The sequence below is a fragment of the Hipposideros armiger genome, unplaced genomic scaffold, assembly GCF_001890085.2.
Source record: "Hipposideros armiger isolate ML-2016 unplaced genomic scaffold, ASM189008v1 scaffold_85, whole genome shotgun sequence".
Classification (NCBI taxonomy): domain Eukaryota; kingdom Metazoa; phylum Chordata; class Mammalia; order Chiroptera; family Hipposideridae; genus Hipposideros; species Hipposideros armiger.
In genome coordinates, this window is record NW_017731435.1 from 1,428,173 (window position 1) to 1,454,391 (window position 26,219).

General features: G+C 55.1%; 1 protein-coding gene across 1 annotated transcript in view; it reads left to right on the forward strand.

The window, feature by feature from the left end:
* TCERG1L (transcription elongation regulator 1 like) overlaps window positions 1-26,219 on the forward strand; it is a 141,165-nt gene that overhangs the window by 89,389 nt on the left and 25,557 nt on the right. The window contains exons 5-8 of the mRNA XM_019644077.1: window positions 6,122-6,213; window positions 9,353-9,441; window positions 14,654-14,808; window positions 20,680-20,749. Coding sequence (XP_019499622.1) covers window positions 6,122-6,213; window positions 9,353-9,441; window positions 14,654-14,808; window positions 20,680-20,749 — 406 coding nt within the window. The remainder of the gene's footprint in view (window positions 1-6,121; window positions 6,214-9,352; window positions 9,442-14,653; window positions 14,809-20,679; window positions 20,750-26,219) is intronic.

The window sequence follows — 26,219 nt, forward strand, 5'->3', positions numbered from 1 at the left end:
GCAGCCTCGGTGACCCCTGGTGAGAGGAGGGGGCTGGAGAGCAGGGTCTCCATGACAACCTGCCGTTGCCACCTCTGCGCCCACCACTCCGACCACCCAGCTTCCGGGCAGCCTGGAGGAGGCCCAGCTGTGGGAGGAAGGCTCCCCAGGACTTCTCGCCCCCGCCTCCTGCTTCTGTCCCTGAGTGGGGAGCTGAGAACCCAAGGGCAGCTGCTCAGTCCTGCACTTCTTTGCAAATTCCGCACCAGCAGGGTGTCGCCTGGGTAGTAATGGTGTCCCAGGGACGGGTGGGGTCTGGGCCCTGCTGGGTCTCCCTGTGGGGCAGGCTTGCAGGGAAAGGGGCTTTCAGGGGCATGGTCCCAGCTCCAGGCCCCTGTCACCGGGCTGCAGCCAGGCCTTGCTGGCCCCCCGCCAATCCAAGCCCCCTGGTCCCCACAGCTCTCTGGGTTTGCCATGTCTCTCACTCCCATCGGTGCCCCCGGCCAGCAGCTCATGCTAATTTACCGCTCGGGCAGCATTAAAGCTGGACTCTGGCCATTTTCTCAAAGACGGCGTCTCCCTTGGATGTTGCAGTTCTTACTGAGGAGGCGGACTCTGCAAAATCAATGTGCTCGTCAAGCCTCATTTAGAAGCATATACAGTGGACCTGAGTGTGTCCTTTTTATTATCTATAACATCAATTGCATTTCCCCCTTGTTTTATTATCAAAAATTCCAAAGGAGCCCAATGCCACTTAAATTGACAAATAATTTTAACCCTCCCTAGTGGTTTGCTTCGTAACCTGGAAAATAACTCGCCTTGTCCATTTTCCGTTTGTATAAAATGGGATGGTTTCCTGCTTTGCCGAAGTGTCGTGGGGATTGTTTGAAGGTGGTGCTTACGGGGAAGAGTGTCCCAGAATAGAGCCCCATTCATCGGCCTCCCTAAGACGCCTCTGGAAGGGGAGGGAATATAATTGGTTCTTGGAGGTGAGAACGTTCACATATAGAAATGGGGTCACTAGCTTGTGGCACACAGGAGATGGAGCCCCAGTGACTCCAGGATTGTCCCCTGTCACTCCCAGGTCCTACGCAGGCCTCTCCAGGGAGAGAGGTCACTGCAGAGAGTTGCCTGTTTCCACGCAGTCTCCCTGACGGTGACCCGGCTGCCGAGCTGTCCCAGTGTCCCCTCCCCGCCTGCACAGGGCTAGTGCTGTGCATTTTCTTTGCAAACCCTCCCCATAATGGCTGATGGTCTGCAACAACTAGGAACGCGTCATCACGCTGTCCCCTGCCACCTACGGGCACCTCCAGGGGCATGTGGTGCTGAGTGTCCGTGGGTCAGGGGTCCCCTCAGTCTAGGAGGAGACTGCCCACCTAACTACAAATTTGTCAGCGGTCACTGCTGGCTTTTCAGGATAGAAAAGGCTCATTCTCTCTTGTGGCCGCTCCACGGGGCTCGTCCGTCCTAGAGTTGGGAGTGAGCCCTTGTCCCCAGCAGGAAACCAAGAATGTCCTCCTCAGCCCCCGTCCACGATCACTCTTTTTGTCCCATCTTGCTTTGGGAAATGCCCCAGACAGCTCGACAGAGTCTGTTGACTTTTGGAATCCCAGCATCAGAGAAACTTAGGAGATTGGTTTATTTTATAGATGAGGAAGCCGAGACCGGGAAAGGTCAATACTTAGTGAATTAAGATTAGATTGAATCTCGCCCTTTGCATTAGGAGAGGCTGACATATTTCTCATACCTTTTTGACAAGTTAGACAAGTTTGACTTGTCTGCAGTGGTTCTTTATTTTAATAATTTTTTGCAAAGCAATTTTTTGATGGTTAAAAACCCTAGCGCTTTATTGAACCTGGGCCTGCTCTGCTGAAGCGGGCGGCATAAATACCGCAGGCATGCTGCCCGCCTCTGCCGCGGCCGAGCTGCCTCTGGTCTGGGGCCGATGGCAGATACCTTCGTGTCTTCATGTTTCTGGGACTCTAAGAGATCCAGACTCATGATGGAGAAGTGACAGGCTGAGGGGCGGGCAGGACGTGGGCAGCACCTCTGCTCTTTTAGGGACGGGAGGCTGGTGAAAAGTGTCCAAAGCTACGTCTTACCGAGAGAAGGAGCATGGTTTTTTGTCTCACTTTTTTCAAGGGGTAAGTTATTGCCACTGTTCACCTTGTCCCGTGCTTCCCTCTGCGCGTCCTCCCCAGTTCCTGTGCATTTTGAGGGGAGAAGCTCACTGCTCCCCACAAACAGCCGGGGTTGTGCTGGGTCCCACACGGGCAGTGAACACACACTTGTCAGTTGATGGACGTGGGGGTTTCAGCCTGGACCCGTTTGCCCCTTGCAGACGTCCAGGCACTTCCCAGTCCTCCTAGCCACTCAGCCATGCCAGGAGGACAATCAAACCGGCTACTTGAGAGCAGTTTGAGCCGCAGAGCTGGGCTTGGTCAGTAGATGGATCGCACTGGGAGATATTCCCACCCTGCCTCCCTCGGAGCCTGAAATGTCCCCTGTGTGCCCCTACGTACCTTAGTGCCCAGAGTCAACTTGTTGACTTACTTCCACAATGACTTCTCCTGGACACTCAGGACTACTTGTGACAATATCATCAGTGTTTGTGGAGAGTCCCAAAGCAAAAGCACTTAAGCCTGTCAGAGTGGACCCCAGAAGTGGCCCGCAGAGCGCCATAGAAAAAGCATGTCCACGGTGGGATGGCTGCGACGCAGACCCGATGACCCGTGAGGGAGCCCAGGGTCCGCGTCTCCGCACACACGCCAAGGTGGCTGAGACCCAGGGACGGTGAGAAAGTGCCGGCTTTGAGGAGATGGTTCAGGGCGGGTCGCAGACCTGTGGGGGATTCGGGGGGAATGCGTGTGACCCACTCACCCAACTATCTTCTCAAAGAAGCAGCCACGATGGAAAATGCAAAGGCATGGATCTCAGAAGCCGCATTGGAAGAGGAGACTCACAAAGACCGGCTGTTCTCAGTAAAAGAAACAGGTTAACGATTTCTGAGCTGCGGAGGGGACGCACGCACGTGCTCCCATCAGAGGACAGCATGGCCGGCACGCGGCCTCGCTGGCTGTCGTCCTTATGCCTGTCTACGATGCGGGTTACTTACTGCGTGTCCAAGAAGACATGGCGAGCCATTGTAAGGACCGCTCTGTCTGCGTGGAGCCGCCGGCCGACACAGGGCAGGTGCCCGGGGCCAGGACACCACCCCGCTCTCCGCTGGCACGACCCGTGCAGACTCGGAGGCAGTCCGCAGTGAACGGAGGAAGAAGCCACCCGCGCAGTTCCCGCCACAGAACCGGGCTCAGTCCTGTCACAAAGCGCATGGACTCTGGGCTCACAACCAAAACGTGTGACTCCTTCGAAGTTCTAGCTTTGCTGCCCTTCTCCTTGGGCCTGCGTGGGGCTCGGTCTCTGCGGGAGGGGAGGAGAGCGGGTTCAGGGTTCTTTTCTTCTCTGGCCCCCCTCACTCAGCAGGGGGTGAGGGCCGCAGGTCCCGCTGGCCATTCTGGGGCGCTCCCTCCGGGCTGGGCTCCTGGGACTCACTGGAGTTCCCCGCAGCCGGCCCTTCCTTTCTCACGGGAGCTGCTCGGGTGGCTATCTCCTCCGTGGCCCCCACACAGGCTCACGAGCTTCTCTGTCATGTCCGACCCCCTGGGCGCTGCAGGCGGGAAGAGCTGGGGCTCCAGAACGGGGCCACGGGGTAAGCGGTGCCCCGGTTTCCTCCTGGCTGGTGGTGGCCGCGTCGAGGGCCCTGGGCTGAGGTCGACATGGAGCTCCCTTGTCACCTGGCTACAAACCCTGTCAGATGACGGGATGGGACAGAGTACCCGGAAAACCTGCTGATTGAACCGAGTCCCCCCACTTGCTCTATGACTTGTGACACCGGAAGAGGAAGGCACCAGGGCTGAGGGTCACTCGGTGTCCCCCCGTCAGACAGTCTCTGAAGGGCAGCGTGGGCAGCCGCGGAGGGAGTGTGGCCAGGAGGGCTGGACGTTGGTGCTGGCGAGCCGAGACGGAGTGTCCTCACCTACACATGAGACGTGGAGGGAAGTGGCCGTGGGATCTCAGAATGAAACTCCACCCTCCCGAGACGCCGGCTAACTGGGTCCCGTTGCCGTTTCGCCTCCGTTTTTTTCTAGCGGTGGCTCAGCTTTTAGGACGTTTTGCTTGCGTCACACAGCAGATGACCCTTTACTACGTCACTGCCCACCTATCACGCCTTGCTCGGATGCAGACGCAGGGACCTGCTAACCCCGTTTTGCGGACACACATAGGGGTGAGGACAGGCCTGGCCTGCGCGGGACCCGCCAAGGTCTGGGTGTGCAGGCTCCTTCTGCCCTTTACGTCTGGACAGGAAACGAGCTTCGGTAAGTCGTTCTTACAGAGTTCTGGAAACGTGAATGCTGTGTCGTGCTGTGGCCGTGACCACGAGTGATAACAGACCGTTTCCTCTGCCCTTGAGGTTAGAATGTGGTTTGGTGACTCAGCTTTGCTTAGACAGTTCTCTTCCTCACGGCTCATCTTGAGACAGACCCGTACTTGGCATTGCCAGGCCCCACGGCGTGGGTGTCGGTGGCGATCCCAGCGGCCCCGGAGCCCAGCGGCAGGGCTGCCTCTATGTGAAGTCTGAGCTAAGGGCCCCTTGAACAGCCCGGACCAGCCAGCTGGCCTCCACGCGGAGCCCGCAGGCTCTTCAGAGTGACAGCGAGTGGACCACAAGCCTTCCTGTGGTCCTGTGAGCCCCTGTCCGTCCATCCACCTGCTTGACGGACAGAAGGGAGCTGTCGGCTCTGTGTGCTTCTGCCTTGTGCAGACACCACGCTTCTGTGGGGACCGGACAGTTGGTCCAAGTCCAGAGCTGTCCCCTTGGCGCTGCGCTGCCTCTGAAGTACGGCTGTCAGTGGAGTGTCCCCAGACTGAGGCGAGTCCCCACTGCGGGCTGTGGGTCGGGCTGTGCAGCCACAGGGTTCCAGGTGCAGATGCCCACCGGGCTTGATGGCTGGACCCCAGGTGGGACCCCAGCTTGCGGGGCCCCTTCCTGCAAACCTCCTTCCCAGAGTGGGGCAGGTGAAGCCATCACTGGGTACAGGAGGGTCAGATGGAGGTGAGGTGGGCACCTGTGGCCCCGTCAACACCACCGTCCCTCAAGTGCAGATGCCTGGGCTTGAATTAGGCTTGACTCACCGTTCCTGTCACTCCCTATGTATGTGTGTGTGTGCATGCGTACACACACTTGTGTGTGTACGCATGAACACACACATGCACACACATGTGCGCACACACATGTGCGCGCACTCATGCACACACATATGTACACACATGCACACATACATGCACATGCACACATATGTACACACACACACACACTCATGCACACACGTGTACAACGATGCTCACTGTCCTCCTGTCCTCCCTTCAGCCGGGCAGGATCTACCAGGACCTTCCTGAGCAGGACAGACAGTAGCTCCAGGTCGAGGGGTCCTGACCTTCGAGCTAAGGGGAGAGACGCCTCCCGGGCTTCCTCGGTGATTGCGTGTGTTAGGCTGGTGTGAGGCTGAATGGTTTGGGTTTTCTTTCTACTCCTCGGTGTTGACAGCGGTTAATCTGCCGTGGCAACTGTGTACCACTTGCAGATGTCTGAGAACAAGATGACATGTAAACTTCCTTTTCATAGTCAGAGTCCACGGGCTGACCCTTCCCCGCCCGAGTCCCTAAGGCCGTGGGGGCCGACCTCACATGCCCATGTCAGTGGCGAGCACACAGACGCAGGGCCCGGGTGGCCACCAGCCGTGGAAGCCTACGAAAGCCTGGCTCTGCTGTCCCATGCTGGCCCCTGTCCTTGCCAGGGAGGCTGTGTCCCCTCAACCCATAGCCACCGTGGCCGGGTGCAGGAGGCTTGGCTAACGGCGTGTGGCTGGTGCTGCGTGCAGGCGCAGGTGGAGTGGCCGGGGGAGTGCGTGTCATTGGAGGGACTCGTCACGAGGCTACAGCCCGGGGGACGTGCCAGCAGACCGTCCTGTGGAGGCACAGTGTTTGCCAATTGAGTTTTCAAGGCCACATTTTGCCCTTTAGCTTTTCCAAAGTGACGTGACAGATGCAATGCTAATTCATGACGATGGCTTTGCTCCCACAGAAAGAAGCCGGGAGCGAGGCCCAGCGCCCTGCGCCCCCGCCCTGGTGCTGCGTGCGGAGGGGAAGAGCATGGCCGGGGAACAAGGAGACAAGGTCAGTGTTGGCGGAGCCGGGGTCGGGAGGACCGGCCGGCCCACCCTCATACCCGTCCCCACTCGGCTCTGCAGTGAGGCTCAGCCAGCTCGCTGTGTGACAGTCAAACCCTGAAATTCCTGAGGTCGCCTGGAAGAAAGGCTAAGGGACCTGGGAGCTGTGATGGGAGCGGCCGCCTCCCCTCCTGACCGTGGCCCAGAGCTGGGAGGGGCGTGGGTGTGACCCTGGCTCCCGGGGGTACTCGTCCCCACATTTCAGGAGGGGACCATGGCCGCAGGGTGGCCGGGCTGCAGGCAGACGCCACTCAGACAAGGCCGCGGTCCTGTTTGGCGTTCACTGGTAAAGAAAAGCCAACGCACGTTAGTTTTAAGGACTGACCATGACGCCTTTGGCGAGTTTGCCTTCCCCTGAATAACCCGGGAGGTTTACTTTTATGACTACATTTGAAAATCGCAAATGGCACTTAATTTGCCCACAACTGTCACACACACTGGAGGCCTCTGGTTGGAGCAGTGTTTTGTTAGCTCGCTCTCTCACTTGACTTGTCAGCTCTCGGCACAGGCTCCACAACACCCCTGTCCCCCCTGCTGGCTTTTGTGCCAGTTCCCTGATGCCGATGTTCCCGGCACCATGGCTGGTGCCACGACCGCTGCCCCGTCGTGGGTCCCGGTGTTAATGGTGTAAACTGATCAGGAATGTTGGCACAAATTAAACGTTTGCTCCCTGAGATAGGACTCCTCTGTGGGAGACCAGCGTCCGTGCCAGAATTACATATTTCTTAATCAGATCGTCTTTCTTGGGCCTTAACGACTTTCTTTATCACTTCGCTCTGCACGTCTAATTCACTTTTATTACCGTAGCGTGGAAGGAGAACTTTATGCCATGATTAGCCATTTTTGTCACCAACAGGAAGTCATCACCCTCGAACGCCTCGCGGAGACGGCCTCGGTAATTAGCAGCACAAAGTCCCAGCGTGGCCAAATTTAAGTGTTCGTCCCATCACAAATCACCTCCTGCCATATTTCCTTGAGTAATTAGCGGGGTAATCTAGTACTCGGGGGCCCCTCGCTGGGTTGCTACTGTTCAGTTTGCTTCATAATGAAAATCTCCCCTCGTTTTTCTAATTGGATTAGTAATATAAACCCTGCTATTCATGAATTTTTTAACACAACTCTCTCTCAGTACTCCCTGTTATGTTCTTCCTGACCTTATTTTATCACAGGAAACAAAGACATTTGCTACTACCCAAAAATTCTAAAGAAAACTGCCCTTAAACTCATGAACTTAGGCATAATTCTATAAATTAAAAGTCATTTATTCAGTGTAATCATCTGTGACAGTGAAGGAAGGACCGGCCATGGGGAGACCCCAGTACAACCCTGGACGGACACGCGTGGATGGGGACCCCGCATTTCCGGCGTGGTTTGTCTGTCGGTTTCCGGTTTGCCCGGAGACCGTGCAGGAACTTGCCCGGGTACATGTTGTCATGCAGGGCTTGGCGGCGCTGCCAGCACTGGCTGTTCACGGCGGGTAACATGAGCCCCCTCGGCCCTCATCTCATGGCTGGGCGGCGCCAACAGGCGTCAGCTTTCCTCTTTTGTCAGCTGTTTGACCAGAGCCCCCGTTGACGTGCTCGAGATTAAGCTCATGTGGGCTTCTTTTACAGTTTTGTTTGAATTTTGTTTCAGTGCTCCTGTCCCCTGGCCCTTCCTTTCTAACTACTGTGCGTGTAAGGAGTCCAAGATGACGGAAATGAGCCCTGGGGCCCCTTGAACAAATGGGGTGGGCTTTCGGTGCCATTGCTGTGCCCTGGGGTGGCTGGCCCTGCATGGGTGCCCGTGTCCGGGGCTGGGTGCGTTGAGTCCACTCACCATTGAGCGTTCGAACACATGGTTTATCTCCTCACCTACACTGTCTCATTAGTGATGGTAGAAACAGATCCTAAAACTGCAGGGTGACATTCTTTTTTTAATGAATCTAGAGCTTTAATGTCACCTGCCACTCTCAGCACAGAGCCAGCTGTTGCTTTGGATAATGTGCTGGTATCTTTTAATCTCACCTGCTTTTTGGAGAGAAAGAGAACACAGCCTTTATCGTGTTATTCTGAGATTAAAACCATAGAAATGGGCGGGAGAAGATGGAGGAGCCGTCCCACCAGAGCAGGCTGTGCTCCCTGGGGTTTCATTTCCGTCTCATCATGGCTCCAATCGAGATGACACGCTTCTCCTGAGCGCCCTGTGGCCCCTTTGCCGTCGCGCCACGAGTTCTGCTTCTCTCGTTTAACCGCTGTCTGTCGCATCCACACGGCTAATGCGGATCTTGGGTCCATGTTTGCGTCCGAGTCATAATAGTCCATGTTTTCTAATCAAAACCAACTTGTGTTTCTCTCCCAATTCTATCCATAATGAACAGTGATATCGAGTGTCCCAGCCGTATTTGTCTCCTTTCTAGTTGCAGGGAATAAATCTTCATTTTCCTCAGGTGATACAATGTTAAGTGTCCTTTGCGCTCTAAATGGAGGCAGACACAGAGTGGTTTTCCAACCCAACTGTGCGTCAGGATGACCCCACGATGTCACTGTCCCCTGAGCTCTGCCCGCAGCTACGTGCTGGAGGAAGGACACAGTTATGAAGCCACCAGACTCACAGGGACATGGGCTTGTCCCTTCCTCCTGCCTCCGTGGGGCAGGGATGGGCCCTCCAGCTGCACCCAGGGGCCCCCGCAGTCTTGAGCCTCCCCGCTGCCATGAAGCGCAGGGTTTTGGTGGCACGGTGACTCCAGCCGTTGAGTCAGCCTGTTTCCGGAGGTGAATCCAGTGGGATTGTCTGTATCTACGACGTTCACAGGCTGCCCGGGCCCATCGCGTGTCTGCAAAAGCAGACAGTTAGCCCACCCGGGATAATTAAGGGGCTGCCTTCATTGCACTTCTTCAGCACAGTCTGTTGTGCCATGAATTCCATATTCTCAGCATAATTGCCTGGTCCCTTTTGCTTTGCTGCACTGAGCAGGTCATTATCTAGTGGCTTTTGTAGGCAGGTCTGTCTGCAGGAGTCCCGTTATCCCTTCCTTGTTTGCCTGTAATTGAAGATGAGTGTTTTAAACAAAAACACAAAAAGCACCATTCTCTTTCTGTTGAAAGGAACCTCCATCAATCCTGGTGACAGCAGAGGACAGCGCAGCAAAAGGCAGCCGACCGGTGGCCTCTACCCCTGTGCCCGGGTCCCCCTGGTAAGATGCCCTGACGCCTGAGAGCAGTGAGACACAGCCCTGCCTTGTCCCAGGGTTTGCTTGTTGTCACCAAGGGGAAGGCACGCTCCTTAGGAAACACTGTGGTCTCAAAAATTAATTTGCAATGCATGGAAGGTATAGGTGTAGACTTGTCACTTCTGCAGAAAGGAAAATAGCATTTTAGTAATAAGTTATTCTGCCGTATTTGCAAATGTACGTTAAAGTAATAACACTGATGCAGACACAGCAGTGAAACAGCGCCTGACGAAATGTGACAAGCCTCAAGCCCAAAGGGCCTCCCTCTTCTCCGGTGAAGGCGGGGTGGCCGCCGCTAAGTGACCGTGTGCTTGCTGTCCCCAGCCGCCCTGGGGACTCATCTTTGAGCTCCCCACACTCAAAGTACCCTCCGCGAGGGAACGCCGTCTCTGGTTTTTTAAACTGTCCTTTTATAAACAAGTAATTTGGAAGCAAAATGAAAAGGTTATTATAGTACAAATTAGTTTTAACACCACAGATTAGCACGCAGGATGCAGCTGGCAGGAGCAGCTCGTTTAGAGAACAGAGATGAAAAGCGGCGGCGAGCATGTAATGTGCCGTGTGGCGTCAGCCTGGCGTAGTGTCCCTGGTGACAGCAGTGCTAGCGGTGCAGGTGGGGCGTCTCCCTGCCCCGGCCCTACCCCATGCGCTGCTCACTGCCGTGGCCCTGCGGTCCTCTGGAGAGGTGCCTGTCCCTTCTCCGCCCAGTCCATCTCCCGCCCTGCACTCTTACAGGGACAGTGTACCTACTGCAGCCAGTTCCTGGGTTTTCCCAGCACATCTGAGTGTCCCACCATCCAATTCAGTCCCGACAGGACTCCTGAGCGAACCCAGACCCCGCAGGTGAAGGGCTCAGTCACACAGATGCCCCCACTAGAGGCCCAGCCGCACAGGGCGTCCCTGGGTTCCTGCCTGGCTGACTGCAAACCTGGGGTTCCCCCAAGTTCTCCTCAGGTGCGAAGATTTGTTGAATGACTCACAGAGTTCAGGAAAGTGCTGACTTCTGGCTACAGTTTTATCGTAAAAGACAACGTTGAGGCACAACAGTGCAGCCCATGGGCGGGGAGAGCTGCCCACCCAGGGCCACCGCCCTCCCGCCAGCCAGGAGGGCGTCTGAGCCCCACTGTTCAGGGGTCCTTATGGCCTGCTCCTTCCACAGACAGGGAGGGAGCTGGGGGAGGAGGGGTCTGGCCGAATGATGAGGGGTCTCCAGGCCCCTCCCATGGGTGGGGGTGGGCTGAGGGTCCAGGCCTCTCCTCCATGCAGAGACCCCTCCACCAAGAGTCACCTCATTAGCATGGACTCAAGCCGCCCAAGGGGCTTGTTGCTTACGGCAGACTCCCCTCTCAGCAGATCCCAAGGGTGTTTGGGGCTTGATGCCCGACCTGGGGACAAAGACCAATATTTCTGTTTTATCATGTGCAAACGCTGTTTGGGTCATCTGTAACCCACTTTTCAACGTCGTGTTTGTGGGGGTCGAGATAACTCCAGCACAGGCCTGTTGCCTGTCACAGTGTGTCCCAGTGCTGCCCTTGGGAAAGAGAATTCAGTGGAAGACATGACCTTGAGCTCTAGAACCTTCTAACTGTGGAAGCTGCAGCTTTTCCTCCTCAGTAAGACCCTGTCACAATGTGGAATGCTGAGTGGGACCCTGGAAAGGACACTCTCCTCGGCTGTCACCATCCTCGGCTGTTGCCGCTGTTGCTCCCCCTCACTGTGGGTCCTTTGCTTGTAAATTGTTAATCAGCACGCCACCTTCCCAGGCTTCTGGCCGAGTGACAACTGTGCAGTGGACGTGCTCTCTGGCCGGCCCTCTGTCCCCAGCAGGAAGGGGACGGGAAGCCATTCGGGAGAGCCGGCTGCAGGAGGACAGCAGTGCCACGTGCCCGGGGCAGCCCCAGCCATGGGTGTACCTGTGACTCAGGACTGGGCCTGCTGGCTGGAACTGCACTCTGTCCCCAAGGTGATGGAGACGCTGCCAACACCCCCCTGTGTTCTCAAAACTGGCGAAGGGACCCTTGACCTTGCAGGGTGAAGGGACAGCTCCAGACCCCGGCTTCTCTGATGAAGTAGGTTCCCGGTTGAGCAGTGACTGTGTGGCCTGGTCTGATACCCCCTCGTCCTGGCATCGCACACACGGCAACCATCGTAACAACACACTGTGCTGACACCGCAACCTGCCACCGGGCGCTGTGCTTGTTTTGCTCAGTTATCTCACATCACCCACTGCCAACCCCCCTCCTTGGGTTTTGCTAGAAGTAGTCAGCCCAGGTCCTCAGGGAGATGAGGGCAGGGCGACCACGGAGGGCCAGGCTCCACCATTATCTGTCGTCCTCCACGTTAGGACCCTGGGGTCGCCATGGCGTGGTCGGGACAGCCTCACCCAGATGGAGTGTCCCGGGGGCAGCGGCCACCTCTAGCTCTCTGACAAGCAGGGCGCACAGTGAGGGGGTCCGTGTGGAAGTGGGGTGGGAAGAGTGCTGGGCAGTGCCCGGGCTCTAAGAGATGACCGCTGGACACCAGCACATCCTGCAGGCGCTGTCAGCTGCAACAGTGACCAGAGGGCCGCGCAGAGTCCCCGAGGAGTAGCCACTGAGTGGGTCTCCACCTCCCAGAGCTCCGGCCCGCATCCGGCTTCTCCCTCCACGTTGGTCCCTTTTTACTCAACCTGTTCCCGTTGCTGCCTCGGGGAGCCGTCCCCCTGAGGGAAGCCGGCTCAGGTCTGATTCCACAATTAGACGCTTTACCTACAGAGCTGTGGCCTTAACCTCACACCAACACTGCCCTAAGGAAACGTAGGCTTTCTAGAGGCTTTGGGCTGAGCAGGCTGGGGGTGTGGGCTCAGAAAGTGTTCCTCCCTACTGTCACAGAGCTGGGTGGCACAGCTGGGGTCACAACAATAAGGGAGGAGTTTTGGAACCTGCTTTGTTCTAACCGAGCATTGTCACTCGGCCAATGTTCTCGTTGTGGCTCCGTGTTCAGTAAGCTGGGCTGAGACGGAATGTTTGCAGGGCAGTGGGTGGACTTGACCTAACGTGGCACGCATGTCCTTGTAGGGAAGAAACGTGCTTTTAAAGGTTACATGTTTGCTCCCTGGGAAACTCACTGGGAAAGGATGGGGTTGTTTGTGTCCACGGATTTGAGGTGATGAGGAAGGAAGTGTGCTGTCTCCTGCTCCGCACAGGGAGCAAAAGGGACACGCGGATGCACAGAGCAGGCAGCTTGTGCCTCAGCTGCTGTCTCCCACAGGTGAGTCTCTGTTCTGATCGCCAGGAAAGATGGAAGTGACACAAAGTGCTTCAGAAATGCAAAATGAGTGCCCTGACAGTGAGTGAAAGCAGAGAAAAAGCCACCTAACTGCTCTCGTCCTGGTGCCCATGTCAATTTAACCACTGAACACAGGTTGGGAGCCCAGAAACATACATTTAGCCAACTCTGCTATCAGAAAATCAGCGTCACACCACCGTGAAGTTTTTTTTTTTTTAGCTGAGCCATCCTGCCACCTGTTGGCAGCTCAGCGGCTGCTCAGCTCGGGCCGGGACTCGAACCGCTGTTGCTCAGAGCTCACACTCTTGAGCGAGCTCTTAACCAACTGAGCCACTCAGCCGGCCCTACCACTGTGAAGTTTTAAGGACGCTGTTACCCCAGCCTTAATATCCTAAGAAGAAAAAGAAGATGAGGCTACGTTGGAACTTGCATCCAATCCACTTCTAAATGCTTGAATACTGAGCTGCCTCATAGCTGGAGTTACTGTGTAACTTGAATGAAGTCTCCAAATCTGTTGTGTCTCTCAGGCACGTTCACACCAGAACAGTGCCGTGTAGCCTTTTACAGAATTTCTGTTTCTTTCTCCCCTTCTCTTCCTTTTTATTTTCAATAATTTGGCTTTTGACCCCAGTGGCCGTCAGGCTCTGTCCTCTGCAGGTCACTTCTCCTGGGACAGGGCCCACGGGGGCAAAAAACAGGTGGGAGAGGGACCCAAAGTCTTTGTGTGTGGGGGTGCGGGCGAGGCACGTGCCCCTTTTCCCCACGAGGCTGACGTCCAAGCTCAGAGAGAGAAGCAGAAATGTCCCCCACGCCTCAGAACCTACAAACGCTGGGGTTTGCTATTTGAAGGTGACTGCGGGAACCCTTTTTTACAACAAAGCACAACTCCAGTTTTCATTTGATAAAATCCAAATTTCCATATATTAGGGCTGCTAAGTGTTCTGTACCAGGCTGAAATAACTCCAAGCCACTAATTACGTCCTCCGGGGCATGGGGACAGTTAAAAGGAAGAGGGACTATGGCAACCATCCAGAAATTATGCAGTGTGATTAAAGACGGGGGAACATACACATATTACTTAAAATGTGCATAAATTGATACATAAAATTAACTTTGCGTGTTACAGCTGGCCCCGTCTGGTTGAAGCTGAGTGTAACGAGTGATGGGCAGATTCCTCTTGGGAACGCACGCTTAGGGATTTACTTGCAAACCATTGGGTTCAACTGCACATGTGTCCCCACAGCACAGAAACTGGGTTCTCTGTAGCCTGGATATAAACGTGTTAATTGTCACTCCGCCCTCCCCCAGGGAAGAACCTCCTATTAAGTCCCCACTTAGCGCCACTCTTCCTGGTGGTGAGAGGTGGGGTCGTGACTGCGTCCTGCACTTCAGCGGGCACCCGCTCTGCCCCGTGTTAGGATGTCGTGCGGGCGTCTCTGGACCCAGCGCCAGGAGTGTGCAGAGTTGGTGTGTCACCCACGCAGCAAATGTACAGTGGAGGGATCCTGGATTGGGGGAGAATTGGGCCAAAGAAATCTCCAAACATAATGCCTGTTTCTTAAATTAACTTTTCTTAACTGGAACCAGTGTGGAAAATACCCCAGGAATCGCTGAGGAAATGAGCCGTGTCCACCTGGTAGAGCACGTCGGGGGCCTGGCTGCCAGGGGACTTTGGGGACACATGTTTTCTGGTGTCAGTACCTCAGCTTCTTCAGGGAAAGGACAGGTGGCAGCGGGGAGGACGTCGGCTTGGCCGCCTCAGGGAGGCTGACGTGCTCTGGTCTGGGGTGATGTGTTTCCTTTTCTTTGGAAACCCGGACACTGGGAGGCGTTCCGGTGGGACCCACAGGCCAGCGACTTTCTAACGGTGTCTGCGAGCACCACTCAGGTGAGCTTTTAATTCGAACAGGTGTGTGGTGTGGACGGGCGACGACCGGGTTTTCTTCTTCAACCCGACCATGCAGCTGTCCGTGTGGGAGAAGCCCGTGGACCTGCGGCACCGCGGTGACCTCAACAGGATCATCGAAGACCCGCCCCACAAGCGTAAGCTGGAGGCGGCGGCAGGTAGGTGGCCGGGCCGCGCGCACGTGCCTGAGGTTCAGGCTCTGGGTTCCGAGGGGCGCAGCAGGGACGCGTGTTCCTCCAGCTTGTGCTGGACGTTGGTTTTTATCAGGAAGTGTGTTCACTCTTTCAGAATTTAGTAATTCTGCGTTTAGGGCACGCTCTGTAGGAACAGACCCTCCCACGTGGTTGACTCTGGCCTTTTCGCTCTCTGCGGAGTTTGTAATTCGGAGAAGGCCTTTCCGTCCATCACCCACTTGGGCTCTCCTTTCCACAACGTCATTAGGCGGCGTTTCATTCTTGCCCCCAGGGCCTTGTGGACCCCGCTGGGGAGAGCCCGTGTCCTTCCAGCTCACACGCTCGTTTCGGAGCTTGGACGGAATCCACCCCTGTTCATTTGAAGGGACCCGGAGGGCAGCAGAGGGGCATGGGCGCGGGGCAGAGAGGAAGCTGTTTCTGACGTGGCCCTTCCACACTTGATCCCCAGGAGTCAGAGGAGAACACGGGGCATCTTCAGGAAGGATCCTTTCCGATTAGGCCTGGCGCATGTTTCCTTAGCCGCTGTGTTGGGAAAGCCCCTCCCTGAGCTTGTGGTCACGCTGGGGACCCTGGGGAGCAGGAGCTCTGTGCTGACCTGACCGCGGCCAGGCCATGGGTCTGGACCCCTTGAGAGAGGGCGTTGCTTTCTCTTTGTAGTGCTTTATTGGTTTTGCAATGACGTTTTCGATTCCACCTCATATAAGGCTAACAGATGACATCAGCCCCCATTTTCAGGCAAATCCAGAGGCATTTGACTGAACTTTAGGGTACAAAAAGGTTTTTTTTTTCCTTTCTTTTTTTTTTTCCATTTTAACAACACGAAGAGACATAGAAACAGTCACTGCTGTGGAACCTGTGGTAGGCCGCTCAGATTGAAATGAGAGGTTCAATGTGTTTACTTCACTTAAGATTATAAGAACATTCTCCAGAGAGCTTGAGTAGCTTGAGTCAACTGACGCTGGGGAAAGTGTCCTGGGTACATTAAGTGACTCTAAAATCTTAGCTGTGGGGGGAAGGAAAAAACAATTTTCCTCACACCTTTCCAAGCTCTGGCTGGGCTAATAATCAAGTTAACATGAGACAGATTAACAGGAGAAAATGTTCAGAATTTATTATGGACTTTCCTATGGGGGTTCTATAAGATTAGGGGGCCCAAGGACAGGTCAGGCAGTGGGGGTTTCAATGCCGTCCGGAGCTAAGGAGAAAGGGGGCTGTGGCTGGACTTTCAAAGTGCAGGAAGCCAGTTCCCACGGGGACAGCACAGCGAACCTTTGGTCCACAGCTGTGTGCTGAGCCATCTTCACAGTGGGACACGCAGGGGACTCTGACCAATGGGCCTTGCGAGGTTCCTCCCTGTCTGTGACACTTAGTTCCTTTAAACGATCGTCACCTGTGCTGACAGCGCCCTTGCCGGAGCAGGCCCTCTACCTAAGTACTTTTAGGCAGTTGGGGGGAAGGTCAGATTTCCTTCTGAGTGTTTTGTTTCTCAAAAATAACCAGAGTCAGATAATAACCAATATCCTAGAGAGCCGTGGCCGGCGGCCCGTCTGTTCTGGCTCAGCTGTTCTCGGGTACGGTGGGATCGCGCTTGTGATTGCTTTCCTCCTTTGATTGAGCACAACCCACTTTTAAAAGGGATATTTTGCTGAATGAGGGTTTGAACAACAAAAGAAGCCCCCATAGGGAGCCAGCTCCCTCCTGGACAGAGCAGGCGGTGCCACGGATGGGGATTATCATCCGACTACAGATCCCGAGAGAACCATTAGGCACGGTTCCTCCTAGCAGTGGTTTTATGTGCTTGGTAAAGAGTAGATCACGCAGCCAGGTTCCTTGCTCCTCATTTAGCTTGCATTCTTGTAGATAATTGGGTGCTGTTTTATTTATTTTTCCAAAGCATTGGTGGAAATGAGGAAGAAATTAGCTCGTTAGCGTCAGTGCATAGCTTCTCCCACATTGCTCTCATTTGTACCAAATCAGGTCAGGTCGGAGGGAAGCAGACTTATCCCTGAAGCTCCCCACCGGCTCACCTGCCATTTCAAGGCTCAGGGGGCTGCAGGTGGAGGACAGCGGTGAAAGGTAAACAGAAGCATATTATGAATCTGGAGAGCTTATCTGAGCAAAAATCAAAGCTAATTGGGCAGCACCAAACCGGAAGTGGTCAGGGGCTTTCTGCTGACCGCGGAGCTGGGGAAAGACTTGAGTAGACAAGTTCCAGAAGCGAAGAAAGGAAAGTATTGACCGGCTGGAGTTTGAAGCCTCGCTGGCTGTTTGTGATTGGTTGTCCTTACAGTTTTGATTGACGTCGTAACCTTGAGGCGGGTACAGGCTGAGTTTCCTGTGGCTCTTGGAGCTCAGCTGCGTTAGAGCTGCAGCCTAATGGCCTCGTTGTTTTAATTATAATGACAGGGACCTGAGTTAACTGGGTCAGGGATAAGACTCCACTTCACTCTACTACCACAAATCTCATTTCATACTTAGAAAAGGTAGAGAACTGAGCCTGAAGTCTCACAAGCACAACCAGAAATATCTGATTAATTTAGATTTAACGTATCAAGGTGTTTTGTCTTCTGTCAGCTTATCCTGGTGGCCCTAACTCTTCTACCTCGATGGGTATGTGATAATAACATTACATGTGTGGTTACAAAAAGTTTTAACCTTGCTTTTTCTTTTAAAAAGGGGAAGAGGTTTCCTTAAATCAGTATTTTTTAAACCTGAATCTTAAAGATATGCAAATGACCTCAATTCTTAACTTCCTGTGCAAGGTAGGACTGCCATATTAGTGCACAACTTCAGATTTCCTGAGGTCCACACAAAGTGTTTTGTTTGCAGCGAAACAATTAGGACAAGAGGTGCTTCTGGAGAGTTAATTAGCGATTAGTGGGCAGAGCTAATGACCGCCAGCCATCAGCCGGTGGCATTTTCCCCTGGCTGGTCATCCATCAGGACTCAGGAAATGATTTGACCCTAATTATTATAAGCCAATGTGAGGGGACATTGTTCTTGGTGGAGAATTTTTTTCAACATTTTGTTCAACTATTATAGATTGGAATAGAGTTTTACCTGTTTCAAGTCTGAAATGGAACAATTTAGCATTCCAGTTGATACCCATTATTTTTCAAGAGGAAGTAAAATAAATGAATTCTATAAAATAGCTGCCATATTGAACTGCTATTAGGTTTAGAGGTGTGTGTGCACGTGTGCATGTGGTGTGTGTGTGTACTGTACGTGCATGTGTGCGCATGTGGTGTTTGTGTGCACATATGTATGTGTCATGCATGTCTGCATGCATGTGTGTGCATATGTGTGTGCGTGGTGTGCCTGCACGTGTGCGTGTGCTTCCTGGGAACATCAGGCGTGGAAGTGGGAGCTAAGAGTGAGGCAGCCGCAGGGTGCAGGATCCAGAAGTGCCAGAAGTGCAGAGACGTTCGTTACTCAGCGGATAAGGGACAGTCCCTTTTTCATTCTGTTAGCGTTGCTGAGAGATTGACACGAAGGCCTGAATTATTTTGTAATTATCCTGCAGTGCATCCAGATTTGTCATGGCTCCAGCAGCCATGCTGTTAGTTGAGAATAAATGCCTGTGAGCTACAGTGGAACGGGCTGCTGCAGCCTGCACCCCAGTCCTCCCCTGTCACACGTCCCCCAGCTCTCAGGAACTCCTCAGCTTAGAGCAGCGGTTCTCAACCTGTGGGTCGCGACCCCTTCGGGGGTCGAACGACCTTTTCACAGGGGTCGCTTAAGAGCATCGGAAAACAAAAAGATATTTACATTACAGTTCATAACAGTAGCACAACTACAGTTATAGAGTAGTAACGAAAATAATTTTATGGTTGGGGGTCAACACAACATGAGGAACTGTACTAAGGGGTCGCGGCATTAGGAAGGTTGAGAACCGCTGGCTTAGAGGGTGCAGAGGCCCCTCCCTTAGGACGGGGTTGTGCCCCAAAGCGTGCCGTGGGTTGAAAATATCACCCGCCCAATGCAAGTACATCTGTTACACCGGACCTGTGAACTGCAGCTCGGCCGGGCCCTCACGCGTGCTCAGGACACGTACATGAGCCTCCACTCTGGCTGACTATCTTGAGTTTCCTCTCGAGAGTAATTGCTTCCTCTTCTGCTCACCGGAAGCAGGAGACACGGGTGTTTTGTAGATGTGATGAGATGAGAAAACACAAAACACAGCAATGGAGAAGCGCTGGCCACTCAGCACACTGTCCAGCATCAGTCTGCTCTTGGGTTCACGGCGGAGTGAGCCGCGGACGCCCCCCGCCCAGCATCGCTAGCCCCGGAAAAGACCAAAACTCAGAATTCAAAGTATGGTTCCTGCCAAATGGGTATCGCTTCTGCACCGTCAGATGTCAAAATATCCCAAGTCGGGGACGGTCTGCACTCACCCTTTTTGCCCACCAGCGTCCGCATCCCTCAAACCTGTGGGAGTCTCAGTTCGTGCACTGTATTTACCTGCTGCACCAAGGTCCTCTCTTCCGGGAGTGATGGGCAGAAACCTCCCTCGGTCTGGCAAGCACCCCCTCCCCCAGCAGCGCCGGGCACGGAACCCGGTTCCCACTCCATCTCACTTTTGCACCGTCCCTTTTTTCTGGCTGAGCCTGTTCACAGAGTGTGTGGCGGGAACTGCTGGTCCTGCTGGAAGATTTCGGGGCTGACGGGCCTGAGCCAGGTCTTGCTCAGGAGGTGTCACCGGTCCCATGGTGGTGCTGCATGGTGGGTGGGACACGGCGTGCACGAGCTGTCGATGAGAGGAGGCCCTGGGAACCACGGCACAGGGTGGGCTGGGGTGAGCTGGGCTTCCAGAACCAACCCCTCACCTTACCAACAGCCCCACTGTGTGCGGGGCAGAGAACCTGGGAATAGGTGGGGAGTGGAGCTGGGACGGAGGCATCACTGTGATTCCGCACAGCGTGCGGACACTGTCAGGTTTTATGAGGCAAGAAGGGCTCCCCAGCTGCTGAACTTGGTGTCTCGCATGAACTCACATTCCTTACGAGTGGCGTCCTCGGTGCAGAGCCTCCCCGGGAAGGACATGAGGGGGGATGTGGGGCGCTCTGCAGAGCCCAGCCCCCTGCACCTGTGCCCACACGGGGACACAACCCCGTAGAGGGCTTCTGGGGAAACACACACGATGCTGAAGGAGAACAGGATGAGGGGGCCCTTGTGATGCCGGGGGCGTGTGGGAGTCGTTCAGCCAGTCAGCACCGAAATAGCGATGCTCTGAACCACCTTTGTGCCCATTTGTTCTCTTTCTCTTTTGGAGAAAAATATGAAACACCAAAGCACCTTTTTACTCTTCTATTCCAAAGTCTCATCAAACATTTACACAGCCGACCTATTCAGGATGGAAGGAGGGGACGTCTTCAAAATCCATTAGGTTTTGTGGAGTAGCCCCGTAGTCAGCAGTGGGGGGCGTGGGGCTGGCAGGGGAGGCTGGTCATTCGCTGCGGGGGATGCAGGAGGTCTGGTGTCAGCAGGTCCAGTGTCACTCACAGGAACATGAGGCAGTGTGACCAGAAGGCTGCGTCCAGGGCCTGGTCCGGAGGTGGGAGGGGAAGGGGCGGAGGGGAGGGGACGGGGTGCCCGCCTTCGTGCCGCGGCCCCTCTGGACGGCCTGGCGACCTCTCAGTGGACAGCAGCTAGAGATGACTTTGCCGAAACGAAAGGGAGCGTCCCGAGGACAGGCAGGTTACAGGGTTTGCGATGGACTTCCAGGGAAACCTGTTTCCCTAACTTCGCGACGAGTCTGCTTGAAAGCGTGCTTCTGGTGGCTTGCCACAGCGATGGCTGCTGACACCCCAGCGTGTTAATGTGACTGTCTTGCAGACGACCACAGCGACGGGGCGAGTTCTGAGGACGCCGGGGAAGAGCCGAGTGGGAAAACCAAGAGGAACCGGTAGGTGTCCGCTCTCCTCCTGCGCCTTCCTTAGCCGACCGTCAGGTGGAGCAGAAGGAAGGGGCCCTTTTGACGATTGGCGGATTCAATGCTAAACAGGCAGATGGCGGGAGGTCTCGGGTTCCATCCTGGTGGTGACGCTGGGTGCCCAGAGCCTCAGTGGGCAGGTGTGCTGGTGGCCCAGGGCAGCGGAGGCACTAGACGGCGTCCGCCCTTCCCGGCCGCCCGTGTGCTGGGTGAGGGGTGGGTGGGGGTTCCAGCTCTGTCTCGTTCTGAGACTCTGGGCAGAGTAACCTCACGCGCACCTCAGATTCCTCATGTGCAACATGAGACCAGAAGCTCCTAACGGCAGTTCGAGGTGGCGTCCGAATGAGAGGGTGCCTGTGGCTGCCTGTGTCACTCAGGGATGGAAGCCCCACCCTGCGGAAGTTTGTGTGCCTTTTGTCGTGGTGTTTGGAGCTGACATGGGTGGGAAAGCCTTTCTCCATTTGAATCACTGCCGCCCGTCACCCCCTCCTCACAGGCCCGGCCTGCGGTCCCTTCCCTACTGGAGCTCTGCATAAAGGGGTAAAATCCAGACGGGGGACGTGAGGCGCCATGTGGCTGCTGGGCACCCATCATTGGCCCAGAGGGTGAGGGTGACTCTGAAAGACAGTCCAGGGTGGCAGCTTCTCAGGCCACTTCCTGAGCTCACGTGGCGCCCAGTGTGCCATCAGAGCCAGTGTCCTCAAGGCCCCAAAGGTGCATTTAATCCTGCTCTGGGCGTCGGTAATCAGCCCCTCACGTGGGACACCGTGGGCCTGAGACAGGCGTCTGACTGCCGCTGTCCAGAGTGTTAGCACCGTTTGTATTTTCTCTTTAAAACAAGGTTCCTTAGAAGAAGTAACACCTTTGCACTAACAAATGCGTGCGGCGATGACAGGGAAGCAGATCTTGCCTTCAAACCTGTGTCCATTCTCGTCACCTCTTCAGTCCTCACCCTGGGCCTTCCTGGCAAAGACAGTGGTGGGGGGGGCACGGGGGGGAGGGGGCAGGCCCAGGGCTGTGGTCTGGCAGGACTTCCCAAATCTCCTTAGGAAGTCACTTTTGGGTGTTTGGAAACGCGTCAGGGGACACTAGTGTGGGCCACCAGGAGGGACAGGGAGTGACTTTGATGGGGGCCAAGGGCTCCAGGGAAGGGAGTTAAGTGTCTCCTGTTATGTTTTATGTTCTGACCGTGGGTATCAGCTAAGCCAGTCTCTGTGAGTCTTGCAGATACATAAATAATTTAAAAAACAACACGCGCTTTCTGAGGCACAAGGACAATGGACATATTGGCTGATTTTGAACTTGTGTAGGAGGAAAGCTCTGTGGGACCCAAGGCAGCTGGGATGTCTGCCTGCGTCGCCCACTCCGTTCTTCTTCCCAGGGGGCTGGCCTCGAATGCTGAACAGTTGGCATTTAAATAACATCAAAACATTAATTTTGGCTTTAATCATCTGAATGGCTCCCATGACTGAACACTAACATGGGAACAAACGCAGGTTTTGCAGGAAGCCGCCCGTTTCCGCTCTGCAGGTTCTGTGTGTCAGGAACACACTCAGGCACACGGCCCCCTCCCCTTCAGGCGTCACTGTCACCTGGTGGGGGGGGGCCTCAGCGTGGGCATGAGGCTGGGTGGGCGTCTGGAATGTTCCATTGTTCATTCACGAGCCAGTTCACACAAGCGGCACCTCTTCTGTGCGGACGCTGTCCCCCTCCCCTTGCCCCCCAACCCTGCGCAGAGTTCTGAAGCCCCCTCCACAGCAGCGGTCTGGCGCTCCCAGGACCCCAGGCTGGCCGGACGTGGAATTTGTGTCTGTCTTTGGGGAGGTTATTCTCAGTAAGCACAAGTACTGTTCAAGCTCCTATCTGCTTCTGCATGGTTATTTTTTTGGTAGGCTATGGCATAAATAGTAACAAAACAGACCGCCGGAGAACCAGCTAAGTCAGTCCATTTTAACCTACGCTTTTTGTGTAAATAATTTTACCTCCTCAAAAATCCCCTGCGATGTATGGCTCACCGGCAGCCATGTTCCGCCATCTAAGAAACTAGGGCGTAGAGGGTGGTGATTGTTCGGGAGGCTGCTGTCGTCCCTGGGTCCCTCCTGCACCCGGCACCATTCAGACCCCCTGTGGACAGTGTCACACAGATGGGGCAAAATCAGCTGTGCGAAGAATCCAGGTCCAAAGGAGGAGACCTTTCCCAAAATTCCCTGGGAAGAGAAATATGTCACAACAATAAGCTTTCAAATTACTCAGATAGTTTAAGCTGCCTGGTGGTGGCGTTTCAATAGCTTGCTGTTTACTGTTGAAGGGCACGCGCTGACAGCCGCACGTGTCCTGGGACTGGACCGCTAGCTGTTTGCGTTCCCCCTTTTGGCGCAGTGAGTGCCTGGAGGGTCTGCCCGTTTCCGATGTATAGCTCTCTTCAGAGTTCAGACCTGCTTTTCAAGTGTGCTGTCTATTTTAAGAACTTGGGATTTATTTCAAATAATGGAATGACTGTAAGCACTCAGCAAAAGTGTATCATGTGGTGTAAAAACCAGAAGGAAATTAGGCACAAAACACATTGGAGAAGGAAATGCCAGTGACACGTGCAGCTTGGAGCCCCTTCCTGAGGCACCAGGGTGTGCCCGTTGGCAAGCAGGTTGCCCTGCTGAGCGCCTGGCTTTCCATGGCGTGGAAGGGGTGGCAGCCCCTCGTGTGCTGTCAGTTATCATCGGCTCCTCAGCTGCGGAAACCTGTTTACATTTCCGTGCCATTCAGCACAGGGTTCTCGTACTGGGGGTGACCAGAGGTCCCGTGGCCTGCGACACTGTTTATTGTGCTTGTTTGTCCTCTGGGGACGCCCCACGGATGGCTCTGATGTAAGTGGCACAGCTGACTGTGCACCGTAAAAGCTTAATGCCAAGCAGGGCGCTTTCCTGTGGTCAGGTACGAGAAGAGCGTGGACTCAGCTCGGAGTCCCCGGGGGTCCCTGTCCTGCGTTCCCCACCTGTCCTTGTTATTCTCCCCCTGGGTAACCCAGATGGCCCAGGCTCGTCCGAAGCAAGTCCTCTGTACAGTGCTGGCTCTTTCAGAACCTTTGGCCCCTCCGCAGTTTGGAACCCACAGGGCCCCCCAGCTCCTGTGGCCGTCCCCCCTCCTCCCAGGAGCAGCCCCAGCGCGGTGGCTGTACTCAACCCAGACGTCTGCTCGCGGTCAGGCCACTGGGCAGGCTGGGCTCAGGCTTTGGGACGTGCCTGTGCCACCTCTCTGTTGCCCCGGGCAGTCACCAGTACCCCGATGGCCCATTGGAGCCTGTGGCCTGGCTGTGCCCACTCACAATGTGAGTTCTGGGCAAGTGTCACCCCTCAGATGCTGTCTGTGGGCTGTCTGTCCTGTTATTCCAATAGCTCATTGGCTTTTGTGTGAGGGTTTGGGGACATTGAAAGCCACCCTCTGTCTTGCTTTATTTGGGGTCATGAGGTTTGTTTGTGGTTAAACCTTGGACTGTCTAGGAGTCCTGTGTGCGAAGATGTCTGTGATGGGGCTGATATGTCTCCTCCATGGTCTCCAAAGCCGCACCTGGAGGCGACAAGTAGAGGAAGGACTGTGTCCTTGTCCTTGTTCTTGTGATGTAAGTGATTAAACAGCCTGCCAGCTGTACCCCAAATCCTCCAGCCCGAGGGCACCCCAGGCTGGCTCCTCCAGCCTGTGCATGCTCAGAGCTGAGCACGTGGTGACCCCGAGAATACAGAGAGAAAACACCCATGAAAGAACCAGAGCAGCACAGGGCCTGGTGTCCTCGTGCTGCCCTTGGGTGATGACAGGTGCTGGCACTCCGAGAGCACCTGCGTGAGTTCCCGGAAGAGCACACTACCCAGGTGACAGGTATGGAAATAATATCCCGCTGAGGTGTTGGAGAACCTCCCAACTGCTGGGGGATTCTTTCACATTCAGCCAAGACAAGCGTAAGACAGGGCTGAGGAAGCGCCTGGCAGGCCGTGTGGAGAGCCAGCGCTTGGATCGGGGCCAGCCTTTCAGCAGCAAACTCCTCTGTTTCCGGGGACTCAGCTAGTCTGAGCCCAGTGCTCACCGGGTTCCATGCCAGCCCAGAAGGAGGCCTTCTGCCACAGGCAGCAAAACACCTTTCAACAGGCGCATCACCACTGAAGGAGTCATGCCTCCCGAGACCCAGGGCTAGGCTGAGCTGACAAGTAAGTGAGCAGCTGCCCCACTGTTAGTCTCTCCAAAGGCCCTGGCTCCCGAGTCCACGGCCTGCACTCCCCGTTCTGTCCCCTCGCTTTGCACGGTCCCTGGCTCATGCTTAGCATGTCATAACCATGTGGACAGAAGGGGTGGGTGGATGTGGTCACACTGAGGACCTGGAAGGAGCCATCTTTCCATGGAGGGGTCTTCCTGGCCTCAGCAGAGCTGGGAGTGGCTTTGGTGACTCCGAGAGCCCCTCCCTGGCACATGTCATTAGGGCCAGGACCATCCACATCAGGGGCCCGAGGGTGGGGTCAGAGGGTGAGGAGAGCAGAGCAGACACAGGGATGGGGAGGTTCGCCAGGCAGTCGGTGGTCAGTCGGCAGGACAGGGAGCAGTGAGGCTGTGTGGTTGGTCACAGGTACCCTGGTCCCGGGAGCCCAGGACCTACCTGGAGCCCAAGTCCTGATTGTCCAGGCTGGTGTTGTGTCCCCGCCCATCCTAGAGCCCCCGCCCCTGCACACTGGGCAGCACTGCTGCTGCATGGGCGAGGGGGAGCTCGTCCCCTAAGCTCACAAGGCCCCTGTCCCATTCCTGCTCAGGGCCAGTGATGGCCCCATAGCCAGGGTCTCACCATGGCTGAGACTCCACCCCGGGGAGGCACCCTCCTTGATGCCACCACTGGCTTGAATTCTGGCCATCTACATGGGAAGGGACGTGCTGGCAGGATCGATGCCCCACCAAGGGACCTGGAGCCCCCTGATCAATGCGCTGATTTCCTGGCAGCACCAGTGGCACAGCTCTGCACTGCGGTGTCCAGGCTAAGAACTAGAGAGCCCAGCGCTTTCAAAGCGTGTCTTGTCTGAAGACTACTTATTACAACTGCACGAGAGAATGTCTGAGGGCTCATATGTAGAGGGATTCGCGGGAACCATGGTTACTGTAGAATTTCATGTCGTGTCTCACACCAGAGTTACAGGCTACGGCTATTTTGATGATGAATTTCTAGCTCTCTTTGCCAGAAGAAAGAACAGGTTCTTCCCATCCAGTAAATCAAAAGATGAGATGTCACCTAGCTTAACAGAGGGCTGGAACCCAGCCTGGGGAGGGCTAGTATCGATGGTCAGAGGCTGCCAAAGACAATAAGGGTGAACAATCATTATTATTATTATAATCACCACCACCATCACCATCACCACCATCACCACCATCACCATCACCACCACCATCACCATCACCACCACCACCACCATCACCA